Below are 27,320 nucleotides of genomic sequence, written 5' to 3'. Positions count from 1 at the left end.
GCCACCACGCCCAGCTGTTTTTCGTTTTTTAAAGGGAAGCCATTAAGACTTCACCTATTATCACTTAGCAATGATGACGGGGAAAGTCTTACGTGGACCCAGATGCCTATTTTTTCTTTCCTTTGAACTCAGTGGTTTTATTCTTTTTATATTACAGTAATGACAGAATATAGAATATCTGGTATGAATTTTTTGTACTTGTTTGCCGGCCCTTAGCTTGAATCAGCCAAGGGAAAGGCAGAGCAGGATTTCAAAAGCTCACCTGAGAAAATTCTCTATCCAGTCCTGGGAAACTCATTCAAAATGGACCTCCCCTACCTCTCTTTCCCTTTCTTCCCTGTCTTCTCCATCCAGCAATTTTTACTCTTAGGAAGAAAAGTAAAAGCAAGGCATTCCAGGTCCTTTATTTGGCTGTCATTTCTTCCATCATTATTACCATCTGCAATTTGTTCAGTGTCCCAGAAACTACAGACGTGCTGTCTGTAGGGAATCTCAAGACTCAGGTCTGCATAAAATGTTGGGGTTATTGAATCATAGCAATTTCTTCTTATTTAAAAATATTTTAAAGCATCTACTATGGATACTTAGTCCTTTATTTTTTATCTTGTCCTTATTATTTTCTGATCTATCCTTCTCATCAGTATCTTCTTTTTTCTTTTATTCTTGTTTTGATTTTCCTTTGTCCTTTATCATTCTTCCCCCTTTTTCTTCATTTATCTTTCCTTGCATCATTATTCTCTCCTCTGCTTCCTCTGGCTTTTTTTCATGCTCTATTGTTCAATGACCATTACCTTGATTTTCCCTACCCCATTTTCCTATCTCATTTTTACTGATTTCTTCTGTTTTCTGACATTTCTTTATTTACACCATCTCCATTTAAATTTTTCTGCCTCTTCATTCATGCAGTATCCACATTCTTTATTGTAGTTGAGTAAATATTGAACATTTTAAGCAGCTTTATTGAGGTATAATTCATATACCATACAATTCCCCCATTTGAAGTATAATATCCAGTGGCTTTTAGTATAATATTTTTAGAGTTGTGCATCCACCACCACAATGAATTTTCTTATTTTCTTTTCTTGTCTTTTCTTTCTTTTCTTTTCTTTTTTTTTTTTGAGATGGAGTTTCACTCCTGTTGCCTAGGCTGGAGGGCAATGGAGCGATCTCAGCTCACTGCCACCTCCGCCTCCCAGGTTCAAGCGATTCTCCTGCCTCAGCCTCCCGAGTAGCTGGGATTACAGGCGCCCACCACCACGCCTGACCACTTTTTGTATTTTTAGTAGAGACAGCAGTTCACCATGTTGGTCAGGCTGGTCTTGAACTCCTGACCTCAAATTATCCACCCGCCTCGGCCTCCCAAAGTGCTGGGATTACAGGCGTGAGCTACCACGCCTGGCCCACAATGAATTTTCAATCATTTTCATTGCCTCAAAAAGAAACCCTGCACCCCATAGCCACCACCTCCCCTTCCCCCTAGTTAATTCTCCAGCCCCAGGAAACCACTAATCTACTTTCTGTCTCTACAGATTTGCCTGTTCTGGACATTTCATATAAATAAAATAACGTGTGACCCTTTGTGATTGGCTTCTTTTACTTAGCAGATTCATCAATGTCATGGCAGATATCAGAACTTAATTTATTTTTTCTGTTATTAATAGAGGCGTGGTTTCACTGTGTTTCCCAGGCTGGTCTCAAACTCCTGGGTTCAATCAATCCTCCCATCTCGGCCTCCAAAAGTGCTGGGATTACAGGCGTGAGCCATTACACTTGGCCTTTTTTTTTTTTTTTTGACAGGGTCTCACTCTGTCACTCAGACTGGAGTGCAGTATTGTGATCATGACTCACTGCAGCATCTATCTCCTGGCTCAAGAGATCCTCCCACCTCAGCCTCCTGAGTAGTTGGGACTACAGTTGTGCACCACCAGGCCTGGATAATTATTTATTTTTTGTAGAGATGGAGTCTTGCTATGTTACCCAGGCTAGTCTCAAATGCTGGGCTCAAGCAATCTGCCCACCATGGTCTCCCAAAGTGCTGGGATTACAGGCATGAGCCACCACGCCCAGGCCACTTATTTTTTTTGTGGAATAATATTCTATTGTGTAGATCTACCATATTTCATTTAGCAATTCATCAGGTGATGGACATTTGGAGTATTTCTGCTTTTTTGCTATTTATGACTAATGCTGCTATGAACATTCATGCACAGGTTTTTGTGTGGACGTGTATTTCCCCTTCTCTTGGGTATATATCTAGGAGTGGAGCTGCTGGATCACATGGCAGCTCTGTGTTTAACCATTTGAGGAACTGCCAGATTGTTTTCCAAAGTGGCTGCACCATTGCACATTCCCATTAACAGTGTATAAGAGTTCCAATTTCTCCACATTCTTGCAAACACGTTTTATTATCTGTCTTTTTAATTATAGCTCTCCTAGTAGGTATGAAGTGGTATCTCATTATGGTTTTGATTGCATTTCCTTAATGGGGCTACATTAAATATTTCCACTACAAAAGAAATCTTTAAAATGTTTTCCAAAGGCCACAGTACATCGCTGAAAAATTATAACGTTTTAGTGTCTCATACAGAAAGGTTAGGGAATACAGATGAAAGAAAACCTTTGTATTATTAATTTCATGCTCTTAGCCTTTTTTCTAAATCCCAAAGTAAGAAGCAAAGCAGACTAAGGCATAAGAATAAAGTCTAGGAATAAAGAGCCCTAAGTCTAATTTTTTGTTTACTATTTTTGTATCAGTCATTTTTTACCCCTCATTTTTTCTTCTGTTCTTTCTAGACAAATTATACTCCGGATTTTTTTCTTTGAAGATTATTTGTGGCCCCAAGATTCAACACGGAAATAGGAAATGTTAGAAAAATATATGATGACTGCCCTTGTTCCCCAAGAATAGCAACATGTACTTACTCATCAAAGTTCAGTGTGTTTGTCCAGTTCAGCACTTCATCCACTTCCCATTCCATCACAGAATCTATCCCACCATCTTCAAAAGCTCTAATCAGCCCCTTTGTTGCAGTGTGAATTAGTCCTAGAGTTTCACGATGTGTTGACTTAGCCTCCAGACTTCCTGAGTAGTACCTACATAGAGGAAAGGGAAGAGACATAAATCTTCTGAAATAGGAGATAACAAGTAGATACAGGCGATATATATTGTTGTTATTTACATATTAAAACTATTTGCATACTGAATAAAGTTTTCATCCTATATAATTCAGATGCATCTAAACCAAGATCTATGTGATGGGATCTTTTGGGGGAAAAAACACAACTTAATCAACCACACTAACTTCAAATCACCCCTCAATAAGTTGCATTTTTATGATACAAGGAAAAACTAAATTATTAAATTGTTGAATATTAGAATTATAGAGTGGAAAGGGTCTTAGAAACTAAATAACTAACCTACTCAGTTTATAGGTGAGGAAATAAATCTTAGAGGAGTTAAGGAAATTTTACAAAATCAAGGGGCTAATAGCAGATAAAGAAGGAAGGAAAGTGAAAAAAGGAAAGAGAGGAAGAGGTAAAGGGAAAACATATACTATTTTATTTGTGCCAGGTACTTTTCGTACATTCTTATTTAATTCTCTTTAAAAAGACACAGCCAGGCCCGGCGCAGTGGCTCACACCTATAATCCCAGAACTTTGGGAGGCCGAGGCAGGTGGATCATGAAGTCAGGAGTTCGAGACCAGCCTGGCCAACATGGCAAAACCCCGTCTCTACCAAAAATACAAAAATTAGCCGGGTGTGGTGACTGGCCCCTGTAATGCCAGCTACTTGGGAGGCTGAAGCAGGAGAATTGCTTGAACCTCAAAGGCAGAGGTTGCAGTGAGCTGAGATCGTGCCATTGCACTCCACCCTGGGCGACAAGAGCAAGACTCAGTCTCAAAAAAAAAAAAAAAAAAAAAGAAAGAAAGAAGAAAAGACACAGCCATTTGTGGCAGCTATTTTTAGTCCCCTTTTAGAGATAAAGAAACTGAGACCTGAAGAAGTTAAAATATTGTTCAAGGCCGGGTACAGTGGCTCAAGCCTGTAATTCCAACATTTTGGGAGACTGAGGCAGGAGGATCATTTGAGGCCAGGAGTTTGAGACCAGCCTGGGCTACAGAGAGACCCTCATCTTGATTAATAATTTAAAAAATGTGTAAAGAAATTTTCAAGATCATGTAGCAGTAAATACTTGTGAGAGCCAGTATTCAGACCCTTAGTCTTAAGTTCAGCCTCCTTCTGCAGCACTGCCTGTCTTAAAAGATCTGAACACATAAAATAACATATTCACTGATAATGAGCTGAGTAACTAGACAGAAGTTAGTAGTCCTTACTGAGATCATCAAAACATTTTTTTGGTGTTTAAGATCTACATTGGTAGCCATTTTAAAGGGTCACCTGTTATGAAGTTGTATTCGTGTATTAATTAAACACTCATTGATTAGGAAACAGCATAGTGGTGATATGGAGTAAGACTCTGGTATCAAATTATCTGGATGTGAATCTTGGTTCTGTGTTATATAATCTTTGCTAAATAACCTAGCCTTTCTGGGCCTCACTGACCTCTTCCTTAAAATGGTAATCAGGACCAGGTGTGGTGGCTCATGCCTATAATCCCAGCACTTTGGGAGGGTAAGGCGGAAGGATCACTTGAAGCCAGAAGTTTAAGAATATCCTGGACAACATAGTGAGACCCCATCTCTACAAACAATAAAAAAATTAGCCAGGCACAGTGGCACATGCCTGTAGTCCCAGCTACTGGGGAGGCTTAGGTGGGAGAATTGTTTGAGCCCCGAAGTTCAAGGCTGCAGTCAGCTATGATTGCACTACTGCACTCCAGCTGGGTAACAGAGCGAGGCCTTATCTCTTATAAAAAAAAAAAAAAAAAAAAAAAAGTAATCATAACACTACTTCCTCCTAGCATTCTTGAGAGGTTTAGGAGTATAAATCCATATGGGATGGGCACGGATGGTGGCTTATGGCCGCAATCCCAGCACTTCAGGAGACCAAAGCAGGACACTCCCTTGAGCCCAGGAGTTCAAGACCAGCCTGGGCAAAATAGGGACAACCTGTCTCTACAATTTTTTTTTTTTTTTTTTGAGATGGAGTCTCACTCTGTTACCCAGGCTGGAGTGCAGTGATGTGATCTCAGCTCACTGCAACCTCCGCCTCCTGGGTTCAAGCAATTCTCCTGCATCAGGCTCCCAAGTAGCTGGGACAACAGGTGTGTGCCACCACGCCCAGCTAATTTTTGTATTTTTAGTAGAGACAGGGTTTTATCATATTGGCCAGGCTGGTCTCGAACTCCTGACCTTGTGATCTGCCCACCTTAGCCTCCCAAAGTGCTGTGATTACAGGTGTGAGTCACTGAGCCCAACCCCCCAAATTTTTTAAAATAATAAAAAAAAAGAAGTGTAAATCTATGTAAAGCATTTAGAACAATGACTGGTACACAGTAAGCTGTGTACCATAGGTTGACATTGTATTGGGTGGTAGGGCTATTAACAGTGAGAAGATACATCCTTGCCCTCATGAAATTTCGACTTCATCAGATTTTAAATGGATAATGATCCATGACAGCAAATGCTCTGTTGCTCAGGCTGGAGTGCAGTGGCGAGATCTTGGCTCACTGTTTCTGCCTCCTGGGTTCAAGCAGTTCTCCTGCCTCAGCCTTCCAAGTAGCTGGGATCACAGGAGCGCACCACCATGCCTGGCTAATTTTTGTATTTTTCATAGAGAGGGGTTTCACCATGTTAGCCAGGCTGGTCTCAAACTCCTGACTTCCAGTGATCTGCCCGCCTCTGCCTCCCAAAAGTGCTAGGATTACAGGCGTGAGCCACTGTGCCTGGCCTCTTAATCTTTTTTCAACAGTGATATATAACAATTCAGATATCTTTTTTCTCTTATTAGGGAAGAATAAAATGCACTCTGTTTTCAAGAGATTCATAATAATTGTTCAAATAATTTAATTCTCAGATTTTGAACTCTTCTAAAATTAGTTACTATTATAATTAAATGGTATATTGATAAAATAACAGGTTTGCAAGCAGCAACAGTGTTTCAAATAGAGTGATCAGAAATAAAAGATCACTTTATAAACATAATTTGTTTTATAAACAAACTAGTGATTTTTTTAAAAGACACAAAATTGGCTGGTGTGGTGGCTCATGCCTGTAATCCCAGAACTTTGAGAGCCCAAGGTGGGCAGATCACTTGAGGTCAGGAGTTTGAGGCTGGCCTGGCCAACATGGTGAAACCCAGGCTCTACTAAAACTACAAAAGTTAGCTGGGTGTGGTGGCATGTAGCTGTAGCCCCAGGTCCTCAGGAGGCTGAGGCAGGAGAATGCTTGAACCCGGAGGTGGAGGTTGCAGTGAGATGGCATGGTGCCAGTGTACTCCAGCCTAGGCAACAGAGCAAGACTCTTTCTGGAAAAAAGAAAAAAAGACATAAACTTTGTCTTCATGGGTAATTTTGCAATATATTTTTAGTTGTATTTACTTTAACACGATCTTAAATTCTTTCCAAACTAGGAAATTTAGAGGGAAAAAACATTATAAGAAATGTTTGTCTAAATGTCACGACAGAAAGAGAAGTTAAAACAACAAAGACCTAGGAAGAATCAAAGCTTAAGTTGCAAAAGAGGTTGAGGAAAGCTAAGATCTATAGGACACAGGAAGGGACAAGATTTAAAAGCCAGAATTCTTTTAGTAAGATAGGGGGAAAAAAATCAAAATTTTGTTGATTTTGTTCATTACTGATTCTCAGCAACAGTCAGAATGAAGAGTGCTTAAATGCCATAAATGAACAAAGCACACAAAGTAAATTTCTTATTCGCTCCCTGCAACTCTATGAAAAGGAAATGGAACATCCTGTCAAAAATATCATTCATTCATTTATTTATTCTATAAGCAACATATATTCATTAAACATGAACTATGTCTGAGATCCTGTGCTGATAAATGGAACAGAGTCTCTGCTCTGTAGGGACTCAAAGTCTAGTGAAGGTGGCAGACAAATACACAGTTAATTGCAAAAATGTGACCAATGAGTATATAAAAGATCCATGGGGCACATCAAAAGGAAGTACCTAATTGTGTCTAGGTGGGTAAGGGAAGGTTTCAGAAGGAGATACTTGGGCCAAGTATCAAAAGATGAAGATGTCGTTGTCATGCAGCTGAGCACTCTAGGGAGAGGAAATATCATGGGGGGTGTAGGTAATGGGGAGCCCTTAACACGTTTTAAGTAAGGAAATTATTTCTTAGAAACAGTGTTTCAGCCGGGCGCGGTGGCTCAAGCCTGTAATCCCAGCACTTTGGGAGGCCGAGATGGGGCGGATCACGAGGTCAGGAGATCAAGGCCATCCTGGCTAACATGGTGAAACCCCGTCTCTACTAAAAAAAAAAAATACAAAAAACTAGCTGGGCGTGGTGGCGGTGCCTGTAGTCCCAGCTACTCGGGAGGCTGAGGCAGGAGAATGGCGTGAACCCAGGAGGCGGAGCTTGCAGTGAGCTGAGATCCGGCCACTGCCCTCCAGCCTGGGCAGCAGAGCAAGACTCCGTCTCAAAAAAAAAAAAAAGAAAAAGAAACAGTGTTTCTACAGAGTTTAGTGTTTATACAGACAAGACGAAGAGACTAGAGACTAGGAAACTAATCAGAAGTTAGATGAAAAATGAGATGTTACAGTGGAGAATGAAAGAAAAGATCAGATTTGGGAGATACTTTGGAAGTGGAATTAATAGGACTTGATGACAGATTACCTGTAGGCACTAATAAGAGTGAGAAATCTAGGGCAAGCCCTCTGTTTCTGGCTTGGATGACTGGCTAAATGGTGGTGTCATAAGCTGAGACCAGAAGGAATACTGAGAATAAGCAACTTTTATGATGGGGAAGATCAGAAATTCAGTTTTGGAACTGTTGAGTTTGATACAGAAATGCCCATATAATTAGAAATACAGAGCTCAGCTACAGATGTGGATTGTGTTAAGGTAAACAAACACAGGAAAGAAGTAAAATGCATATTATTTTTCATGTGCATTGAAAAACAATATGCATTTTACTTCTTCTTTCCTGTGTTTATTTACCCAGATGCTGTCTCGCAGCTGGTACTGTAATGGCACTTCAGCAAGTCATACCACCACTCTGTCAAAGCCAGCTGTTTCTAGGTGATGGCACATATGGTAGGGGAATTTTGTTGCTCTCAGCCCATAACCACACTTCCTTTGCTGTTAATGGGTCCCCATTAGAGGCAATGTTGTATGAAATAAAATAATGATGGATAATGCATTATGTTATGAGAGGTATTATTGCCAGAAGTAATGCAGGCAGAGAAATAAAATTAATATCCAGAATATTTGTCTATCATTGTGAGGACAAATGGATGCCTCCTCTATTATGGGAATGGTCTAATATAATCATCCTGTCACCAACTAGCCAGCATATCTCATTACTGGGAGCAAAACAATAGCCTTTGATATATAGTCAGTGGTGACTGTAGCCAGAACAACTTTGGTGAGGGAAAGACCATGTTGTTGAGTCTATATAAAGCCTCCATCCCTGTAATCCTGGTCACTTTGGACAAGACTCCACAGTGCAACCACTGAGGTGCCAGGGGGAAAAGCTGACATTCATAAGATGGTTCATCTTGTCCATCTGATACTGAGAGCTGTCTGCCTCATATAAGCCCTTTGGAGAGCATTCACATGGGACAGAAATATACTTTGTATCCATTCTGAGTATACCTCTACCCTGACCTATACTCACCAATTTTCCAATTTTATTCTTTGCAAATGTTGATCAGCTGGGAAACTACAAATGTTGGTCAGCACAGTCAATGAGATGCCTACCTCAGGCTGTTTCCTCTTCAAATGAAGTGGAAAACCAAACATACCACCTGAAGTTGTGCTCACTGGAAGGATATCTTTTGATCATTTTCTGGGCCAACTGAGGAATTGAAATCAGTAACTGTCCATTTTTAGATGGTGCAGCATCCTGTACAGATCCAACTTATTTTCTCCAACATATTCCTCCCTGTTAACTTGTCATGGGGACTCTCTGTGAAGCCAAAGGTATGGAGACAATGTGGAGGTAATGCAGCTTAAGTAGTAGTTGCAGGAGTCTGAGCCACCTGCACATGCAGCTTACTTGGGCCTTCTGGACCTTCTCAGACTCATTCCCATATAGACCGCATTATTTTATACTGAAACAGTGCTACATACTCTCAATTTTATGGTTTAATTGATTAGATAAATCCCAGGTCAGTTCATGATCATAGCACTTGGTACCCTATTATCAAGCATCCAGTCTCTACCAGGACCCAGCTGCAAATCTGGAACAGATTTTCAAATGGAATATAGCTTCTGGCAGAGGAAGGAATTCATTACCTTCTTCCTAAACCCTAGAGGTCTGTGCTGTGATCCTCCCATTAGGTCTCTTTAGAGACTCTATAGTTTTTCACTACCAAGGACATTTTTAATGCTGTTGGGACTGCTGGGCCATAAAGCCCAAGTTGTAGGGCAGCTTGACCACATTGTGGATCTGCTACACACCTCTTTCTTGCTCCATGTCCCACTGGAGCCAGTCTGCTTTATTAGATCACCTAGTAAAGAGGTTGGAGCAGCATCCCCAAAATATGTCATATGTTAGCTCTCAAATCGAGAGAGGGCCTCTAAGCGTTGTGCTTCTTCAAGATGGACAGTATAAGGTACAGTAACTTGTCTCTCATTTTTGAAAGAATAGCTCAAATGTCTTTAAGCTTCCATTATATGCCAGATCCTTAACTTTTTGCAAAGTTTATCTGCCTCCTTTTAGTGTGCATTTGTCCTACTAAGCCACCAAGGAGCTGTTATTTTCTGCTCACCACATCCAATCAAGGTAAGGTCATCAATGTAATGGACAGCCATTATGTTCTATGGAAACAGATGTACAAGCCCCTGGGGACAAGAGCAGGAAAGCTGATATATTTTCGGGAGCAAGATGTAAAAACACTCTGTTCTTTCCATGAAAATGCAGACTGCATCTCCTATTGCTTAGTGATCAGGATGGGAAAGAACACATTTGCCAGGTCAGCTGCAGCATACCAGGTACCTGACGCTGTGTTGATTTGCTCTGTTGAAGAAGCCACATCTGGAAGCCTCACTGCAATTGTGTCATCAATTGTGTCATCACCTGACCTCTACCACTTCAAAGTTCCATTAGTCCCAGTGAACTAAAGGGACCAGTTCCATCACAGCTTTCCCCACTGTCATCTCCAGCCTTGTAAAGGACAGCCACCACAGAGTTCATCAAGAAATATGCTGCTCCTAGGCCAGACATGGTGGCTCACGCCTGTAATCCCAGCACTTTGGGAGGCCCAGGCAGGCAGATCACAAGGTCAGGAGTTCGAGACCAGCCTGGCCAATATGGTGAAACCCTGTCTCTACTAAAAATACAAAAAAATTAGCCAGGCATGGTGGTGCATGCCTGTTATCCCAGCTTCTCGGGAGGCTGAGGCAGGAGAATTGCTTGAACCCAGGAGGCAGAGGTTGCAGTGAGCCGAGATTGCGCCACTGCACTCCAGTCTGGGTGACAGTTAGACTCCATCTCAAAGAAAAAAAAAGAGAGAGAGAGAAAGAAATATGCTGCTCCCTTCACCAAGCTATTACTTCATAGCTTGATGAAAAAGGTATCTCCTGGGACTTCCTGGGGTGATGGCTAGATGGTGGGTTAGTAGATTGCACATAACAGAAACAAACACACAATTCCCTGAACTTTTAGAAATCCTTTTTCTAATGGAACAGGAATTAAAAAAAATTAAAGAATGTGTAAACAGAAACTCAGCTGTACATAAGAAAACCCAATTCCCTCTGAGAAGGAGTAAGAGCTGGAGTGCTTTAAAAATTAACTGCCTGTTTTTCTGTGGCTAGTGAGCCTTATCTCTCCTCCTTTCCCAGGCATTGTAAAGACCCTGTTTCTCTAGCTGTGCAGCTGCAAGGTCACTAGACAAACTCAAGTCATAAAACATGTTTTCCTTGAAAAGTAAGAAATGATGTAATGCATGTCTCAATTAATTGAATTAACTATGGTTTCTCGCTTCTGTAACATGCTTCCCCCTGCACAGATCTCCCCCAACTCCATGAAGTGCTTAAAAGGTAACTTAACTCTGTTCAGGGCTCAGTCCTTTGGATGTTAATCCGACTGGGCTGGTACACCTAAAATAATAAATATCCTCCTCAATCCCATCGGTCTCTCTGATTCCTTATCAATCCTGCTACACTATAGTATACCAGAGAAGTTCCAGCATTTTGCAAAGGTTGAGCTTTGGTTGGCTCTACCTAAATCAGGCTTTGATTAGCTAACTTAACAGACCATTAACATAATTTCTGGCCAAAACATTAAATCCACAATCCCAGGTGAGTATGGCCATATCAGTAAATTTGGCTCAGCCAACTCTTGATCTAACAGCCTTAGAATCCACCCTCACACAATGCTTCTGAGACTCCTGGCAATATAGATTAGTAATTTCTTGTAACTCTTCTGGTTTATAAACGATCTCCTCTTGGAGTGGACCCTGTACCTTTGTCTGGGCTGTCCTGAAATACAAACCTCCTTGTGAGCTAAAGGCAATGAGAAATAGTGGAGGAGGAATCCTGAGGAGAATCAGCATACGTGTGTGTGGCAACTGTGCCACTGCAGTCACTGGAAGGCTTTTATGCAGAAAAGGGCTGCGCTGCTTCCCTCAAAAGGGAGAGCAAGGGTTCCCTACACCAACAAGGCACTTTGGAAGTTCAAGATTCTTAGCCTTGTGTATGTTTGCCCAAATGTCCTAATCCCAGGGCTCAGGGTTCTACTTCTTCTCCCCCTATGTTAGTGCAAAAGACCTGGCAGGGTTAAGCATTTGGTAGTACTGTAGGCATTGTAATCCTGTGACCCTTGCAATGGAACCCAGGGTTGCCCTCAACCCATGCTGCGGCTATGAGATAAAGGACCACTCCAGAGCTGCCAGGGAAGTCTTCGGATTTTCTGCACAGATTTTTAAATTTTTTTATTTTACTATTTTATTGAGGTATGGTTGATGTACAATAAACTACACATATTTAAATTGTACAATGTACAGTTTTGATATGTCCATTATACCTGTAAATCCATCACTACCATAAAAAATGAATCTATCCATCACCCTCCAAAGTTTCCTCGTACTCCTTTGGAATCCCTCTCTCTTTCCTCTTTTCTATCTCCAGACAACTACTGATCTGCTTTGTGTCACTTCAGATTTATGTCTTCTAGAACTGTATGTATATGAAATCATAGAGTATGTACTCTTTTTTGACAGATTTATTTCATTCAGCATTATTTTGAGGTTTGTCCATGTCGTTCTGTGTATCAGTAGTTCATTCTGTTGCACTGCTGAGTAGTATTCCTTTGTGCAGATATCCTACCACTTATTTATCCATTCACCTGCTGATGCACATTTGTGCTGTTTCTGGTTTTTCGCTATTACAATGACAAATAAACCAGCTATGAATATTCACATACAATCTTTCCGTGGACATGTTTTTATTTCAATTGGGTAAATATGTAGGGGTGGAATGACTAGGTAGAATAGTTGGTGTGTTTACTTGTTTAAAAAAAAACCTGCCAAACTGTTTTCTGAAGTACACACACTAATTGGCATTTGCTCCATATCCTTGCCAACAATTGGCATGACAGACTATTTCAGTCATTCTAGTGGGTGTGTAGTGGTATCTCATTATCGTTTTAGTTAGCACTTCTCTAATGATTAATGACAGTCACTGGTTGAGTTATGCTAATTTGCTATGTATATATCTTCACTGATGGAGTGTTTATTCAAATTTTTTGCCCACTTTAAAATGTGACTGACAGGTGTTTTTTTTTTTTTAACATATTCTTGATTCAAGACCTTTGTCAGATATATATTTTGCAAATGTTTTATCCCTGTCTATGGCTTGTATTTTTATTTTTGTTAACACGTCAAAGAACAAAAGCTTTTAATTTTGATGAAGTAAAATTTAAAATTGTTTCTTTTATAGTTCCTAGCTTCTGTTTCCTCTTTAAAAAATCTTGGCCAGAACAAAAGACACTAAGATTTTCTCCATCAATTACTTTTAGATGCTTTATGGTTTTTGTTCTTATATTTAGATCTATGATCTCCTTTCAGTTAATTTTACACATACTGTAAGATAACACTCAAGTTTCATTTTTCTGCATTTGAATATTCAATTTGTTGAAAAGACCATTTTTTCCCAATTAAGTTCCCTTGGCACCTCTGTTGAAAATTAATTAACAATATACATGGGGTTTATTTATTTATTTATTTTGAGACAGAGTCTCACTCTGTCATCCAGGCTGGATAGTGAAAGGATAGCAGTGGCTGCGGGGAAAGACTGATTCCAAGGAATGAGTCATCTTGCTCACCTGACTATTAAGATTCTCCTCTGCTGAGATTGTTCTTTGGTGAGCATTCACATAGGACACAAGCATCTTCTCACTTGGTGCCCATTTGGAGAAGTCTGCACATACCTCTTCCCCAGACCACTTGTCACCAATTTTCTAACCCATGTTCTTTCCAAATCCCTGACCATCCAGGCAAACCATCAGTCACCATCCATCTATAGATCTGTACTTCTGGCCATCTTTTCTTCCAGGCACAATATACAACCAGGTATGCTACTTGAGGTTCTATCCCGGCGGAAGGACTTCCCTTCCCCTCTGTACTGCAAGTGAAGCTGTAATGTATATGGAACTTCCTGTGAGTTCCACCTTTTACTTGACCCCCTTAGGCCTGTTAGGACTTGAGTTTGACCAACGGAATGCAGAATAAATGTTGCTGTGACTTCCAAGATAAGGCCTTAAAAAGCCTTGTAACTTCCACTTTCTGTCTTTGATACTTTTGTTTGTTCTGAGAGGGAGTCTCGCTCTGTCCCCCAGGCTGGAGTGCAGCGGCGTGATCTCCGCTCACTGAAAGCTCCGCCTCCCGGGTTCACGCCATTCTCCTGCCTCAGCCTCCCGAGTAGCTGGGACTACAGGCGCCCGTCACTACTCGCGGCTAATTTTTTTTTTTTCCTTTTAACTAGAGACGGGGTTTCACCATGTTAGCCAGGATGGTCTCGATCTCCCGACCTCGCGATCCGCCCACCTCGGCCTCCTAAAGTGCTGGGGTTACAGACGTGAGCCACCATGCCCAGCCACATGGGGGTTTATTTCACAATTCCATATTCTGCTCCATTGACCTATATGTCTGTCTATATGCCAATACTACAATATCATGATTACAGTAGCTTTGTAAGTCTTGAAATCAGGCGGTATAGTTCTCCAATGTTGGGATTCAATCAGGCTGCTGGGAAAAATATTAGTTATGATGGCCACAAAACCTTTTTGGAAGGCCTAAGGGTTTTCACATGACTTCGGTAATAGACCGGGCCGAAGGTGGCCTGGTCCCATTACCTTTAGTTAAAAAGTTTAAAGTAGTAAACAATGGGATGTAGGGAAGTTTTATCTAGTTAGCTTGTTTACTCATGTGGTCTTAAGACAAGCCTTTGATGTGTGCTTTTTACTGGGGAAGTCCACAATGTCAGTTACCCTCTAATGGCGTTGACTCAAGCTTTTGTTAACTAATCTTAATGAATAAATATGAGTCTCCCTAGCTGACGGTGGCCAGCCGCAGTGACAAGCCTCTCTTGGTGTGTAGGCGGTCAGACACTCAGCAGGATGGGCAAAACAGAGTATCTGTGTGTCAGTGTGCATTTTATTCATTCGTCGTTTGGGTCAGGGTCTGCGGGCAGACCCCCTGCAGCTAATGCCCTCTTGTGAGGAGCAATACCTCATTTCAAATTTGTTTTTTTCCCCAAATACTACATATTTCCTTAGTAAGTGTTTCATCAACTTACATTTGCCTCATCCACTCTATTTTTCTAAGTTTTCTTTTCTTTTCCAAGTCTTGCCTTCTCTTCAGTTTAGAGAAATGGAATTCACTTTCCTTTTTGTCTTCTACCACTATACTGTCAGTAGATAGCCAAAACTATTGAGAAACAAAAATGAATATACAAAATGTTTAAATATTGATTGTGAGGTTATCTGGCAATAGAAAAGAACTTCTGTGTGTTCAGTAGGAATATGCCAAGATAGAAACAGAGGAGAGGATAGATACTTTCAAGGTATTTCTAATTAAGTGACGGGTGAGTAGTACACTCAGCCTTCAGAAGCACATGCTACAGATAGACCAACAAAGTACTAGTGTACTGAGGTACTTAATAAGTATTTGTTGAATGGATAAACAGATATATTCTAAGAGTGTCTCATCTTCTCATATGAATAGACCTGACCTACTCTAAGTGCTGATGGCTTTTGATGACTCTAATTCTCAAGGAGTACAGCCACCCTTCAGGAATGCAGCAGTCCCTGTACCATGTCCTAAGACTTTGTGGTTTCCCCGTTATGACACTTTCTCCTAACTGGTTGTCTATATTCACCCTCCAGCTCATTCCCCCTGCTCTATCACACATACCCTAGAAAATAAGGAGAGTTTGTTAATCCTTCCAAACACTATATATTTGCCCTTATTAAACCACTTAACGTATTTACTACACTGTACTGAAATATCCTGTTTACTTGACTGTCTCCCTAATTGAAAGGCAAACTACTTAAGTCTATCCCCTGCATCCAGAACAATGTCTGGTATATGGTTGATATGCAATAGTTTATTAAACAAATGAATGAATTCATACCTTGATCATTTTTACTTTTCATACTTGGTATATTCTTTTGTTTGTTTTTGTTGTTGTTGTTTGTTTTTTTTTGAGACAGAGTCTTACTCTGTTGCCCAGGCTGGAGTGCAGTGGTGCCATCTCAGCTCAAAGTGCTAGGATTACAGGCATGAGCCACAGTGCCTGGTCATACTTAGTGTTAATATATTCAACAACCACATTCTACAATCCGCATACTGAGTATATAATCTGCTGAGTACCAGAGAGTATCTAAAGATGGCCTAGATTCAAAGTGGATAATTAAAAGTAAAATTAAATGTAATAAAAAGATAAATTGCTGTGCCTTGAAGTATTATTAGCAACCCCCGAGTAGCTAACTTAAGCAAAATGTATCAATTAAATTACTAGGATTTATTATTTTAAAAAATAATTTTAAAATTAATTTTAAAATTAAATACAAAAATACAAATGGGTTTCTAAATACATAAGATTAAAAATTAACATTTTTCTTACTGTATCAGAAACTGGCCTCCAGCCATTGTTTTCTATACGATGATACCAGCCACTATGATCCTCTTCCTGAAGATGATCATTTTTATTATGAGATGTATGCTTTGCTGGAAGTTTTGCATAATTTCTAGGGCTGTTAGCACACAGATCTTCAATAGGTCTGTGAGTAAAAATCTTATAGTATATATCAGGTGGAAATTTAACCTGTAGATGGAAAAGTTCAAAGAACCATTGTAATGTTAACTACAAAAATGTTTTACATTTAAAAAATTACATTGTTTTAATTTCATAAAAATGTGCCTTAAAACTACCAAATAAGCATTCATCCATACTTACTCCACCTAATCTGAATCGCACATGAATGCCAGCAGCAGCATCTAGAAGCTCTGCCTATAAGAAAATATATCATTCTTATATATTATTCTTCAGGATTCTGTATGTATCAATTCACTACTTCTCATTCTATTATTTTAAATAATTGCTAAATATTGACTATTTAGGAAATAGGTCAAGTGAACCAACCTCAGACAATCAATTTTAAATTAGAAAAATTGTTTAAAAAATTTTTTTGAGATGGGATTTCACTTTGTTGCCCAGGCTGGAGTGTGGTGGCACAATCTCAGCTCACTGCAGCCTTAACCTCTTGGGCTCAAGCAGTGCTCCCATCTCGGCCTCCCAAATAGCTGAGACTACAGGTATGCACCACCATGCCTGGTTAATTTTGTATTTATTTATTTTTTTTCATGTAGAGACAAGAGTCTATGTTGCCAGGTTGGTCTCGAATTCTTGGCCTCAACTGATACTCCTGTCTTGGCCTCCCAAAGTGCTGAGATTACACGCATGAGCCAAGGTGCTCAGCCATTTAAAAAATTTTTTTGTAATTAGTAAATATTTTATAAGCTAAGTACTTAATTTCTTATGGACATCAATAACTAATACAGCTTCTATGTTAAATGAAAAAATGATACCAAACTGTTTCCTCTTTATACAATATATAAACATAAAAGCCAAGTAATTTTTTACTCATAAAATTTAACTTTTAAATAAGTCGTCAAATATTACATATAAAATATTATCTTACAGGTAAATTCAAAGAAAAAATTATGACTGAGCAACCTAAATTCAACAGTAGATGACCTTTTCTAATTAGCTATTGTTAAATTTAAAAAGCTATGTTTAAAATTCTCGGCTAGGCGTGGTGGTTCATACCTGTAATCCCAACACTTTGGGAGGCTGAGGGGGGTGGATTGTTTAAGGTAAGGAGTTCTGAAGCCAGCCTGGCCAACATGGTAAAACCCCGTCTCTACTAAAAATACAAAAATTAGCTGGGTGTGGTATTGGGTGCCTGTTAATTCCAGCTACTCTCGAGGCTGAGGCAGGAGAATCGCTTGAACCGGGGAGGTGGAGGCTGCAGTGAGCAGAGATTGCACCACTGCACTCCAGCCTGGGTGACAGAGACTCCGTCTCAATAAATAAATATATAAAATAAAATAAAATAATGTAAGAATTGTATATAATAGGTTTTCTAGATTTTAGTTTGGTATGCTGCACCAAATGGAAAGTAGAGAAAAAAATTCTTGGTCCTTTATCGGAAGGCAGTTCAATCTGGTCTCCTGATCATATTAGGTTAGATCAGAAAATAGATGCTATTCAAACTGTAGAATCTTAAAGACAACATTAATTTTGCCAAATAATCTTCTCTTGACTAAAAATTTTATGAATTCAAATATGAAGTGTGAGATCCTGTTATAAAACCTATTTTCTGTATTTGAACTGTAATAATATACATATATACATTTTTTCACTAAGGTGGACAGATCTTAAGTGTACAGCTCCATGAATTTTTACATATGTATTGTACTCTCTTGTGCTTGGCTTCTTTTGCTCAACATGCATCTGTGATAAATCTCTAAGATTCATGTATGTAGTTGTAGATAGCAGCAGTTAGTTCTTTTTCACTGCTATCTACCATTCCATCATATAATAGAATATATGACAATTTATATTATTGTTGGACATTTGATATGTCTCTAGTTTTGGGTTAAAATGAATAAAACTACTGTGAACATTCATTTTTATGTCTTCTGTGGGTTATAGCAATCATTTCTCTTTGTTACATACCCAGAAATGAAATATGAGAGGTCATGAGGTATATATGGTACATAAGTATATAGATGGCCCCGACTTACAGTGGTTCAACTTACAATTTTGACTACAATGGTGTGAAAGTGATATGCATTCAGTAGAAATCACACTTCAAATTTTGAATTTTGATCTTTTCCCAGGCCAGCAATATGTGGTATGATGCTCTTGTTGTGATGCTGGGCAGTGGCAGTAAGCCACAGCTTCCAGTCAGTCACATGATCATGAGGGTAAACAACTGATACTCTACAACAGGGGTCCCCAACCCCCAGGCCATGGACTGGTACCAGTCCGTGGCCTGTTAGGACTGAGCCGCACAGCAGGAGGTGAGCGTCAGGAGCATTACTGCCTGAGCTCCCCATCCTGTCAGATCAGCAGCAGCATCAGATTCTCACAGGCACACAAACCCACTTGTGAACTGCACATGCACAGGATCTAGGTTGCACACGCCTTATGAGAATCTAATGCCTGGTGATCTGCAGTAGAACAATTTCATCCCAAAACCATCCTCCATATCCCAAGTCTGTGGTAAAATTATCTTCCACTAAACCAGTCCCTGGCACCAAAAAGTTAGGACTGCTGCTCTACAGTATAGACTAAGTTAAACTGGTAAGTTATGTTTGGCAGGTTAGGTGTATTTAATGCAGTTTTTACTTATGATATTTTCACTTTACGATGAGTTTATCTTAACATAACACTGCCATAAGCCAAGGAGCATCTGTAATTTGCTGTACTAGTGACTACCAAAGAGTTTTCCAAATTTTTGTAACAACCCTGTACCAGCAATATATGAGAGTTCTGGTTGCTCCGTCTCCTTATCAACATTTGGTACTGTCAATCCTTCTAATTTTAGCCATTCTGGTGGGGTTATAATGGTAGCTCACTGTAGTTTTTATTTGTATTTTCATATGACTAACCATGCTGAGCACCTTGCATATGCTTATTGGCCATATGGATCTATCAGTCATGCTAGTGGTTTATCAATTTTATTAACCTATTCAGTGAACCAACTGGCTTTTACTTGCATAGTGGCACCATCATGGTTAAATGCAGCCTCAACCTCCCCAGTTCAACTGATCCTTCTACCTAACCATTCCAAGTAGCTGGGACTACAGGCATGCACCACCGTGACAGGCTAATTTTTTTTTTTATTTTTTGTAGGTAAGGGGTTTCTCCATGTTGCCCAGGCTGGTCTCAAACTCCTGGGCTCAAGCGATCTGTGCACCTTGGCTTCCCAAAATGCTGGGATTACAGGTGTAAACCACCCTGCCAGCCACTTCTACTTTCTATTCATTGATACCTGATTTTATCTTCACTATTTCCTTCCTTTCACTGTTTTTTTTTTTTTTTTTTTTTGAGACAGAGTCTCGCTCTGTCACCCAGTCTGGGGTGCAGTGGCCCGATCTTGGCTCACTGCAACCTCTGCCTCCTGAGTTCAAGCGATTCTCCTACCTCAGCCTCCTGAGTAGGTGGGATCAGAAGCGCACACGACCACGACTAATTTTAGTAGAGACGGGGTTTCACCATGTTGGTCAGGCTGGTCTCGAACTCCTAACCTCGTGATCCCCCTGCTTCAGCCTCCCAAACTGCTGGGATTACTGGCATGAGCCACCATGCCCGGCCCCCTTCCTTTTACTTTCTTTGGGATTAATTTGGTTATCTTTTTCTAGCTTGAAGTATAAACTTGGTAAACTGATTTTTAATTTTTCTTATTTTCTAATATTTGCATTTAGAGGCATAAATTTCTGTCTGAGCTCTACTTTAGATACATTCCATAAGTTTTGATGTCATATTTTCATTATGACTTAGTATAAAATATATTCTAATTTTCTCTTTTAATCCATAGATTATTTAATCTCATGTGCTTAATTCGCAAAAATGTGGTGGTTTTCTACTTCTGTACTCTCATTAATTTTTTGTTTAATTCCACTGACACTAGAAAACATTCTCTGTGATTTCAAACCTTGGAAATTTGTTGACACTTTCATTAAATCCAAGCATGTGATCTATTATGGGAAACATTTTCTATGCACTTAAAAACAACATTACTTTTGCAGAACTTCAGACATTTTGCAGTGTTGCAAAAGTAGTAACAGTGTTCTCTCTCTATATCAATCAGGTAAAGAATTTAAAATCTACAATATCTGTACTAAATTTTTTTGCATGCTTGTTTCTATCAGTTACCAAGAGAGTTGTGTTAAAATCTTTGACTATGCTTGATGATTACTATATTTCTTCTGGTAATTATGTAAATTTTTGTCTTATAAGTACAGAATTTTTATATTTTTCTGTTGAACTTACTCTATCATTATGAAACTGCCCTCTTTATAGCTCACAAACTTTATTCCTTAAAGCTTAATTTGTCCAATACTAACATAATGACACTGATTTTCTTTTTCTTTTTTTTTTTTGAGATGGAGTCTCACTCTGTCATCCAGGCTGGAGTGCAGTGGTGTGATCTCAGCTCACTGCAACCTCCCCCTCCTGGGTTCAAGTGATTTTCCTGCCTCAGCTTCCCGAGTAGCTGGGACTAACTTTTGCCTGACTAAATTTTGTATTTTTAGTAGAAACAGGGTTTCACCATGTTGGCCAAGCTGGTCTCGAATGCCTGACCTCAAGTTATCCACCCACCTCGACCTCCCAAAGTGTTGGGATTATAGGCGTGAGCCACCGTGCCTGGTCTGACTTTCTTTTAATTAAAGTTTGCATGATGTATATTTTTCCATTGTCTTATTCTTATTGTTTTCTATTCTTATTGTTTAAAGTATGCCTGAAAAATAATAAATAGATAGGGTTTTTGTCAGTCTGACAACCTTTGCTTTCATTTGGGTTCTTTAGTCTATTTACATGTAAAACATACACATGAAATCATATAAAATGCTCACTTAAAACCAGAGAAGGCAGAAAAAGAAAGGAATATAGAAAAAAAAAATGGCAACAAACAGGAAACAATTACAAATAGAATAAATATCAATTGAACTATATCAACAACTTTAAATGTCAATGATCTACCTATACCAATTAAAAAGGGCATATCAGAGACTGTCAGAGTGAATAAAAAATCAAGACCCAACTATATGTTATCCATAAGCAACCCACTTTAAATATAAAGACACAGATTAATAACAAAGAAAAGAACAAAGACCAACCTGGGCAATATAGTGAGACTCTGACTCCACACAAAAAAATTTAAAATTAGCTGGGTGTGGTGGCATGCACTAGTAGTCCCAGCTACTTCAGAGGCTGGGGCGGGAGGATCACTTGAGCCTGGGAGGTCAAGGGCTGCAGTGAGTGACCCATTATGACACCACCGCACTCCAACCTGGACAACAGAGTGAGGCTTTATCGAAGAGGAAGAAAGAAGAAAGAAGAAGAAAGACATATGATACTAATAGAATGAAAACCAAACTGCTATACTAATTTCAGACAAGGCCAAATTCAGATCAAGGAAAATTGTCAGGACTAAATGGAGCATTACATGATGATAATGTAAGTACTTAACAACAAAGCAGCAAAATATGTGAAGCTAAAACTGATAAAACTGCAAGAAAAAATATAGTAATTTACTATTATAATTGGAGATTTCAATAACCCTCTATCGGGAATTGACAGATTCAGCAAGGCAGAAAACCAGTAAGGCCATAATTGAACTGAACAGCAGCACAAATTAAATGGATCCAATTGACATTTATAAAACACTTCTTTGAACAACAGAATACATATTCTTCTCAAGCACAGACAAATTATTTGGCAAGACAGACCACGTTTTGGGCCATAAAACACACCTTAACACATTTTTTTATTTGTACAAATTTATGCAGTACATGTGCAATTTTGTTACAAACATAGAATGCAGAGTGGTCAAGTCAGGACTTTTAGAGTATCCATCACCCAATTAATGTACATTGTATCCATTAACTAATTTCTCATCCTCCACTTCCCTCCAACCAGCTCATCATTCCAACTCTCCATTGTCTATCACTCCACTCTCTACATTCATGTGTATACATTTTTAGCACCCACTTCTATGTCAGAACATTTGATACATATATAAGATCATGTCATCAGTAAAAAAAAGAGACTCTGACTTCTTATTTTCCCATTTGAATGCCTTTTATTTCCTTCTCTTGCCTGATTGCTCTGGCTAGGACTTCAATACTGTCCTGAATAGGAGTGGTAATAATGAGCATCCTTGTCTTTTTCCAGTTCTTACAGGTAGTGCTTTCAACTTTTCCCTGTTCCGTACAATATTAGCTGTGGATTTGTCATATATGGGCCTATCTTAACAAATTTAAAAGGAATAGAAATCATACAAAATATACTCTCATACCTCAATAGTATTAAACTAGAAATCAGTAACAGAGAGATAGCTGGAAAACTCCAAAACTTGAAAATTAAATAACACACTTCTAAATAACAAGTAGGTCAAATAAAGAGCCTGAAGAGAAGTTAAAAATACTTCGAAATAAATGAAAATGAAAATATAACTGACTAAAATTTAAGGGATTCAGCAAAAACAGAGCTTACAGGAAAATTTATAGTACTGAATGTGTGTATTAGAAAACAAAAAAGATCTGAATGAAATAATCTAATGTTCTGCCTTGAGGGACTAGAAAAGCAAAGCAAATTAAATTCAAAGAAAGCAGAAGAAAATAAATAATAAAGATTAGAGCAGAAATCAATGAAATTGATAACAAGAAATCTAGAGAGAAGAGAAACAAAAAGCTGGCTTGAAAAGATCAATAAAATTGGTAAGCTCCTGGCTAGGGTAACTAAGAAAAAAAGACAGATATTACACATTACTAATATCAGAAATGGTCCTTGTCATTTCTGTCTAATTGAATACTTTATTGTCATGATGATGGGTTACTCTTCATGGACATCTTAATCTTCCACACACATCCCCTTTTTTTTGGAATAAAATTTGGCAAGAATGAAAATGGTGAAGAAAAAAAAGAAGAAAAATACAGGTCATCACTACTGATTGCATGGACACTAAAAAGGATAATAAACAAATTTTCGCACAAATCCAACACCCATTCATGATAAAAACTTTAGCAAACTACGACTAGAGGGGAACCTCCTCTACTTAATAATATCTATAAGAAATATACACTTGACATCATACTTAATGGTGAGAAACTAAATGTTTTCCTACAAAGATGTCCCCTCACCTTTTCTATTCAACATCACACTGGAAGTCCTAGCTAATGCAATAAAACAAGAAAGGAAAATGAAAAGTATACAGATTGAGAAGGGGGAAAAAGAACTGTCTTTGTTCACAGATGACATGATCGTCTATGTTAAAAAATCCCAATGAATCACAAGGTTAATACACTAATCAACTGCTTTATTATAAACCAGCAATAAGCAACTGAAATTTGAAATTTTAAAACACAATGTCATTTATATCAGCACCCAAAAAAGTAAAATACTTAGGTATAAATCTAACAAAATATATAAAAATCAATATGAGGGAAACTACAAGACTATGATAAAGGAAATCAAAGAAGATTTAAATGAATGGAGAGAGATTCCATACACCCGAATAGGAAGACTCAGTATTGTCGAGATGTCTGCTCTTCCCTTCTTTCTTGATCTATAGATTCGATGCAATCTCAATCAAAATCCCAGGAACTTATTTTATGTATAAGGACAAACTGATTATAAATTTTAAGTGGAAAGGCAAAAGACCCAGAATAGCCACTACAATATTGAAGGTGAACAACAAAGTTGGAGAATTGACACTACCCAACTTCAAGACCTACCATGAAACAACAATAATCAAGACAGTGTGGTACTGGTAAAAGAATAGACAAATAAATCAACGGAACAGAACAGAGAGCCCAGAAACAGACCCACACAAACATAGTTAACTATTCTCCGACAAAGGAGCAAAGGCAATTTAGTGGAGAAAGAATAGTCTTCAACAAATGGTGCTGGAACACCATTTGGACATTGTGGGAATCCACGTTCAAGAAAAAAAAAAAAATCTAGACAAAGATCTTACACCTTTCACAAAACAGTAACTGAAAATGGATGAAAACTTAAATATCAAATGCAAAACTGTATAACTCTTAGAAGATAACACAGGAGGAAATCTAGGTGAGCTTGGCTTTGGTAATGACTTTTTAGATATAACACCAAAAGCATAATAGATAGGATGGACTTCATTAAAAAGTTGTACTCAATGAAGGGCATTAAGATAATGAAAAGACAAGTCATAAACTGGGAAGAAAATACTTGCAAAACACATATCTGATAAAGGGCTGGTATTTAAAATATACAAAGAACTCTTTAACCTTCACTATAAGAAAACAAACAATCTGAATTAAAAATGGGCAAAGGACCTGTAAAGCTATCTCACTAGAGAAGATATACAGACGACACATAAGCATATGAAAAGATGGTCAGCGTTGTATGTCATTAGGGAATTACAAATTAAAACAACAATGAGGGCCCTGGCATAGTGGCTCAAGCCTGCAATCACAGCACTTTGAGAGGCTGAGGCAGGTGGATCACTTGAGGTCAGGAGTTTGAGACCAGCCATGGCTAACATGGTGAAACCCTGTCTCTATTAAAAATGCAAAAATTAGACGGGTGTGATGGGGTGTGAATACCAGCTACTCAGGACACTGAGGCAGGAGAATCACTTGAATCTGGGAGGCAGAGGTTGCAATGAGCCGAGATTGTGTCACTGCACTCCAGCCTGGGCAACAGAGACTACATCTCAAAACAACAACAACAACAAAACAAAAACAATGAGATACCTCTATACACCTGTTAGAAGGACCAAATTCAAATACTGACAACACTAGATGCTAGCAAGGATGTGGAGCGGTAATTCTTTGCTGGTGGGAATGCAAAATGGCACAGCAACTTTGGAAAAAGTTTGGCAGCTTCTTATTGAATTAAATGTACTCTTACCATAAGATCCATCAATAGCGAATTTAAAAGTATAACAGCCAGAGTATATAAGTCAAAGGGGATAATGAGAAATAAGTGCATTGTCTGGGAGAAGATAAAAATGCAAAACTATATATGATTTCATAAGTCAAATATGCATGTTGCAATCTCTTGAATAAGTGTAAAAGAATGATAATATATAGAGAAAAACATAAAACAAAAAAACTCATTCCCATAGAAGGCCATAACATGTTGAAAAAGAATGTAGAACGTCTGAGACATAAAGAGAGTAAATAGTAACAGGGTAGATTTAAATTCCCAAATATCAGTAATTACATTACATGTGAATGAAGTAAATGTTATGACAAAAGACAAAGAGTATCTTACTGGATAAAAAATGTTAGCTAACAACCTGCTGCCAGGCCAGGTACAGAGGCTCACGCCTGTCATCCTAGCACTTTGGGAGGCTGAGGTGGGAGGACTGCCTGAGTTCAGGAGTTTGAGACCAGCCTGGGCAGTATGGCAAAACCCCATCTCTACTAAAAATACAAAAAATTAGCTGGGCGTGGTGGCGCATGCCTGTAATTCCAACTGCTGGGGAGGCTGGGGCACAAAAATGCTTGAACCCGGGAGGTGGAGGTTGCAGTGAGCTGAGATACATACTGCCACTTCACTCTAACCTGGGCAACAGAACGAGACTCTGTCTCAAACAAACAAACAAAACCCCTGCTACCTACAAAAAGACACAGCAAAAATGTAAATATTCAGAATGTTGGAAGTAAAATAACAGGAAAGATATACCATGCAAATAAGAGACAGCTGGTGTGCACATGTTCTCACTCATAATGGGAGTTGAACAGTGAGAACGAACACATGCACACAGGGAGGGGAACATCACACTCCGGGGCCTGTCGGGGGGTGGAGGACTAGGGGAGGGATAGCATTAGGAGAAATACCTAATGTAGATGACAGGTTGATGGGTGCAGCAAACCACCATGGCATGTGTATACCTATGTAACAAACATGCACATTCTGCACATGTATTCCAAAACTTAAAGTATGGTAATAAAAAAAGGAAAGACAATATTACTGCCAATAAAACTTTCTGATTTGTTAAAAAAAAAAAAAAAAAAAGAGACAGTTGGTGTGGTTGTATTAATACCAGAAATTTGAGACCTTAAGGGATACACTTTATAACGATAAAAGGTTCAATTCAAGAAAGATATGATAACCTTAAGTATTCACTTAATAACATGGTCTCAAATATATATAAACTACCAGAAAAATAGACATATATTCAGTCATAGTGCAAGCTTTTAATACATATCTCTCAGTAACTGATAGTATAACTAGACAAAAATATTCAGTAAGGCTATAGAAGATTTATCAACATAACTGAAAAACTTGACCTAACTGACATCCATGCACTACTATGCTCAATAACTAGAAAACATATATTCTTTTCAAGTACAGATAAAAATTTATTAAAAATAGACAATTAACAGAGGATTGAAAGTACAGCATAATCAAGATAAGGGCTGAGGACAAAAAGATAACTGGCTAATTTCCAAATGTCCAGGAATTTAAAAGTACAATTCTAAATAACTGAAATAAAGTAGAAATTTTAAAATATTTTAAATTGAATTTGATATGAAAATATGACATATCAAAACTTGTAAGCTGCAACTAAAACCATTCTTAGATAAAAATTTATGTTCTTAAATACATATACCAGAAAAGGCTACAAATCAGTAAATTCAGCATCCATTTCAAAAAGTTGGAAAAACAACAGCAAACAAGATTCAAAGAAAATATAAAGAAGGGAATAATAAACAGCAGAAAATGATGAGGTAGGACACAAATGAACAATACAAAGAAACAACAAAGCTAAAAATTGTTTTTGGAAAAGACTAACAAAAGTAATAAACTCCAAAGAGACTGCTCAAGAATAAAAAGAGGAGACGCAAATAACCAATACTAGGAATAAAATAAAGATAACTATTACAGATTCTAAGACATTAGAAAGATCATAAGAGGTATTATGAATAATTTTAAGCTAATA

General features: G+C 38.5%; 1 protein-coding gene across 7 annotated transcripts in view; it reads right to left on the bottom strand.

The window, feature by feature from the left end:
- C12H11orf65 (chromosome 12 C11orf65 homolog) overlaps positions 1-27,320 on the bottom strand; it is a 152,594-nt gene that overhangs the window by 84,681 nt on the left and 40,593 nt on the right. For 6 of the 7 annotated variants that reach the window (XM_021926511.2, XM_021926512.2, XM_021926513.2 and 3 more), the window contains 4 exons: positions 16,547-16,600; positions 16,214-16,414; positions 14,885-15,015; positions 2,923-3,093 (listed from right to left, as the gene is read on the bottom strand). In XM_021926511.2, the coding sequence (XP_021782203.2) occupies positions 2,923-3,093; positions 14,885-15,015; positions 16,214-16,414; positions 16,547-16,600 (557 nt within the window). The remainder of the gene's footprint in view (positions 1-2,922; positions 3,094-14,884; positions 15,016-16,213; positions 16,415-16,546; positions 16,601-27,320) is intronic. The other variant, XM_009187207.4, reaches the window with a different exon arrangement.

Source organism: Papio anubis, chromosome 12 (genome assembly GCF_008728515.1).
Source record: "Papio anubis isolate 15944 chromosome 12, Panubis1.0, whole genome shotgun sequence".
NCBI classification, from domain to species: domain Eukaryota; kingdom Metazoa; phylum Chordata; class Mammalia; order Primates; family Cercopithecidae; genus Papio; species Papio anubis.
This window is presented reverse-complemented; position numbering and strand designations above follow the sequence as displayed.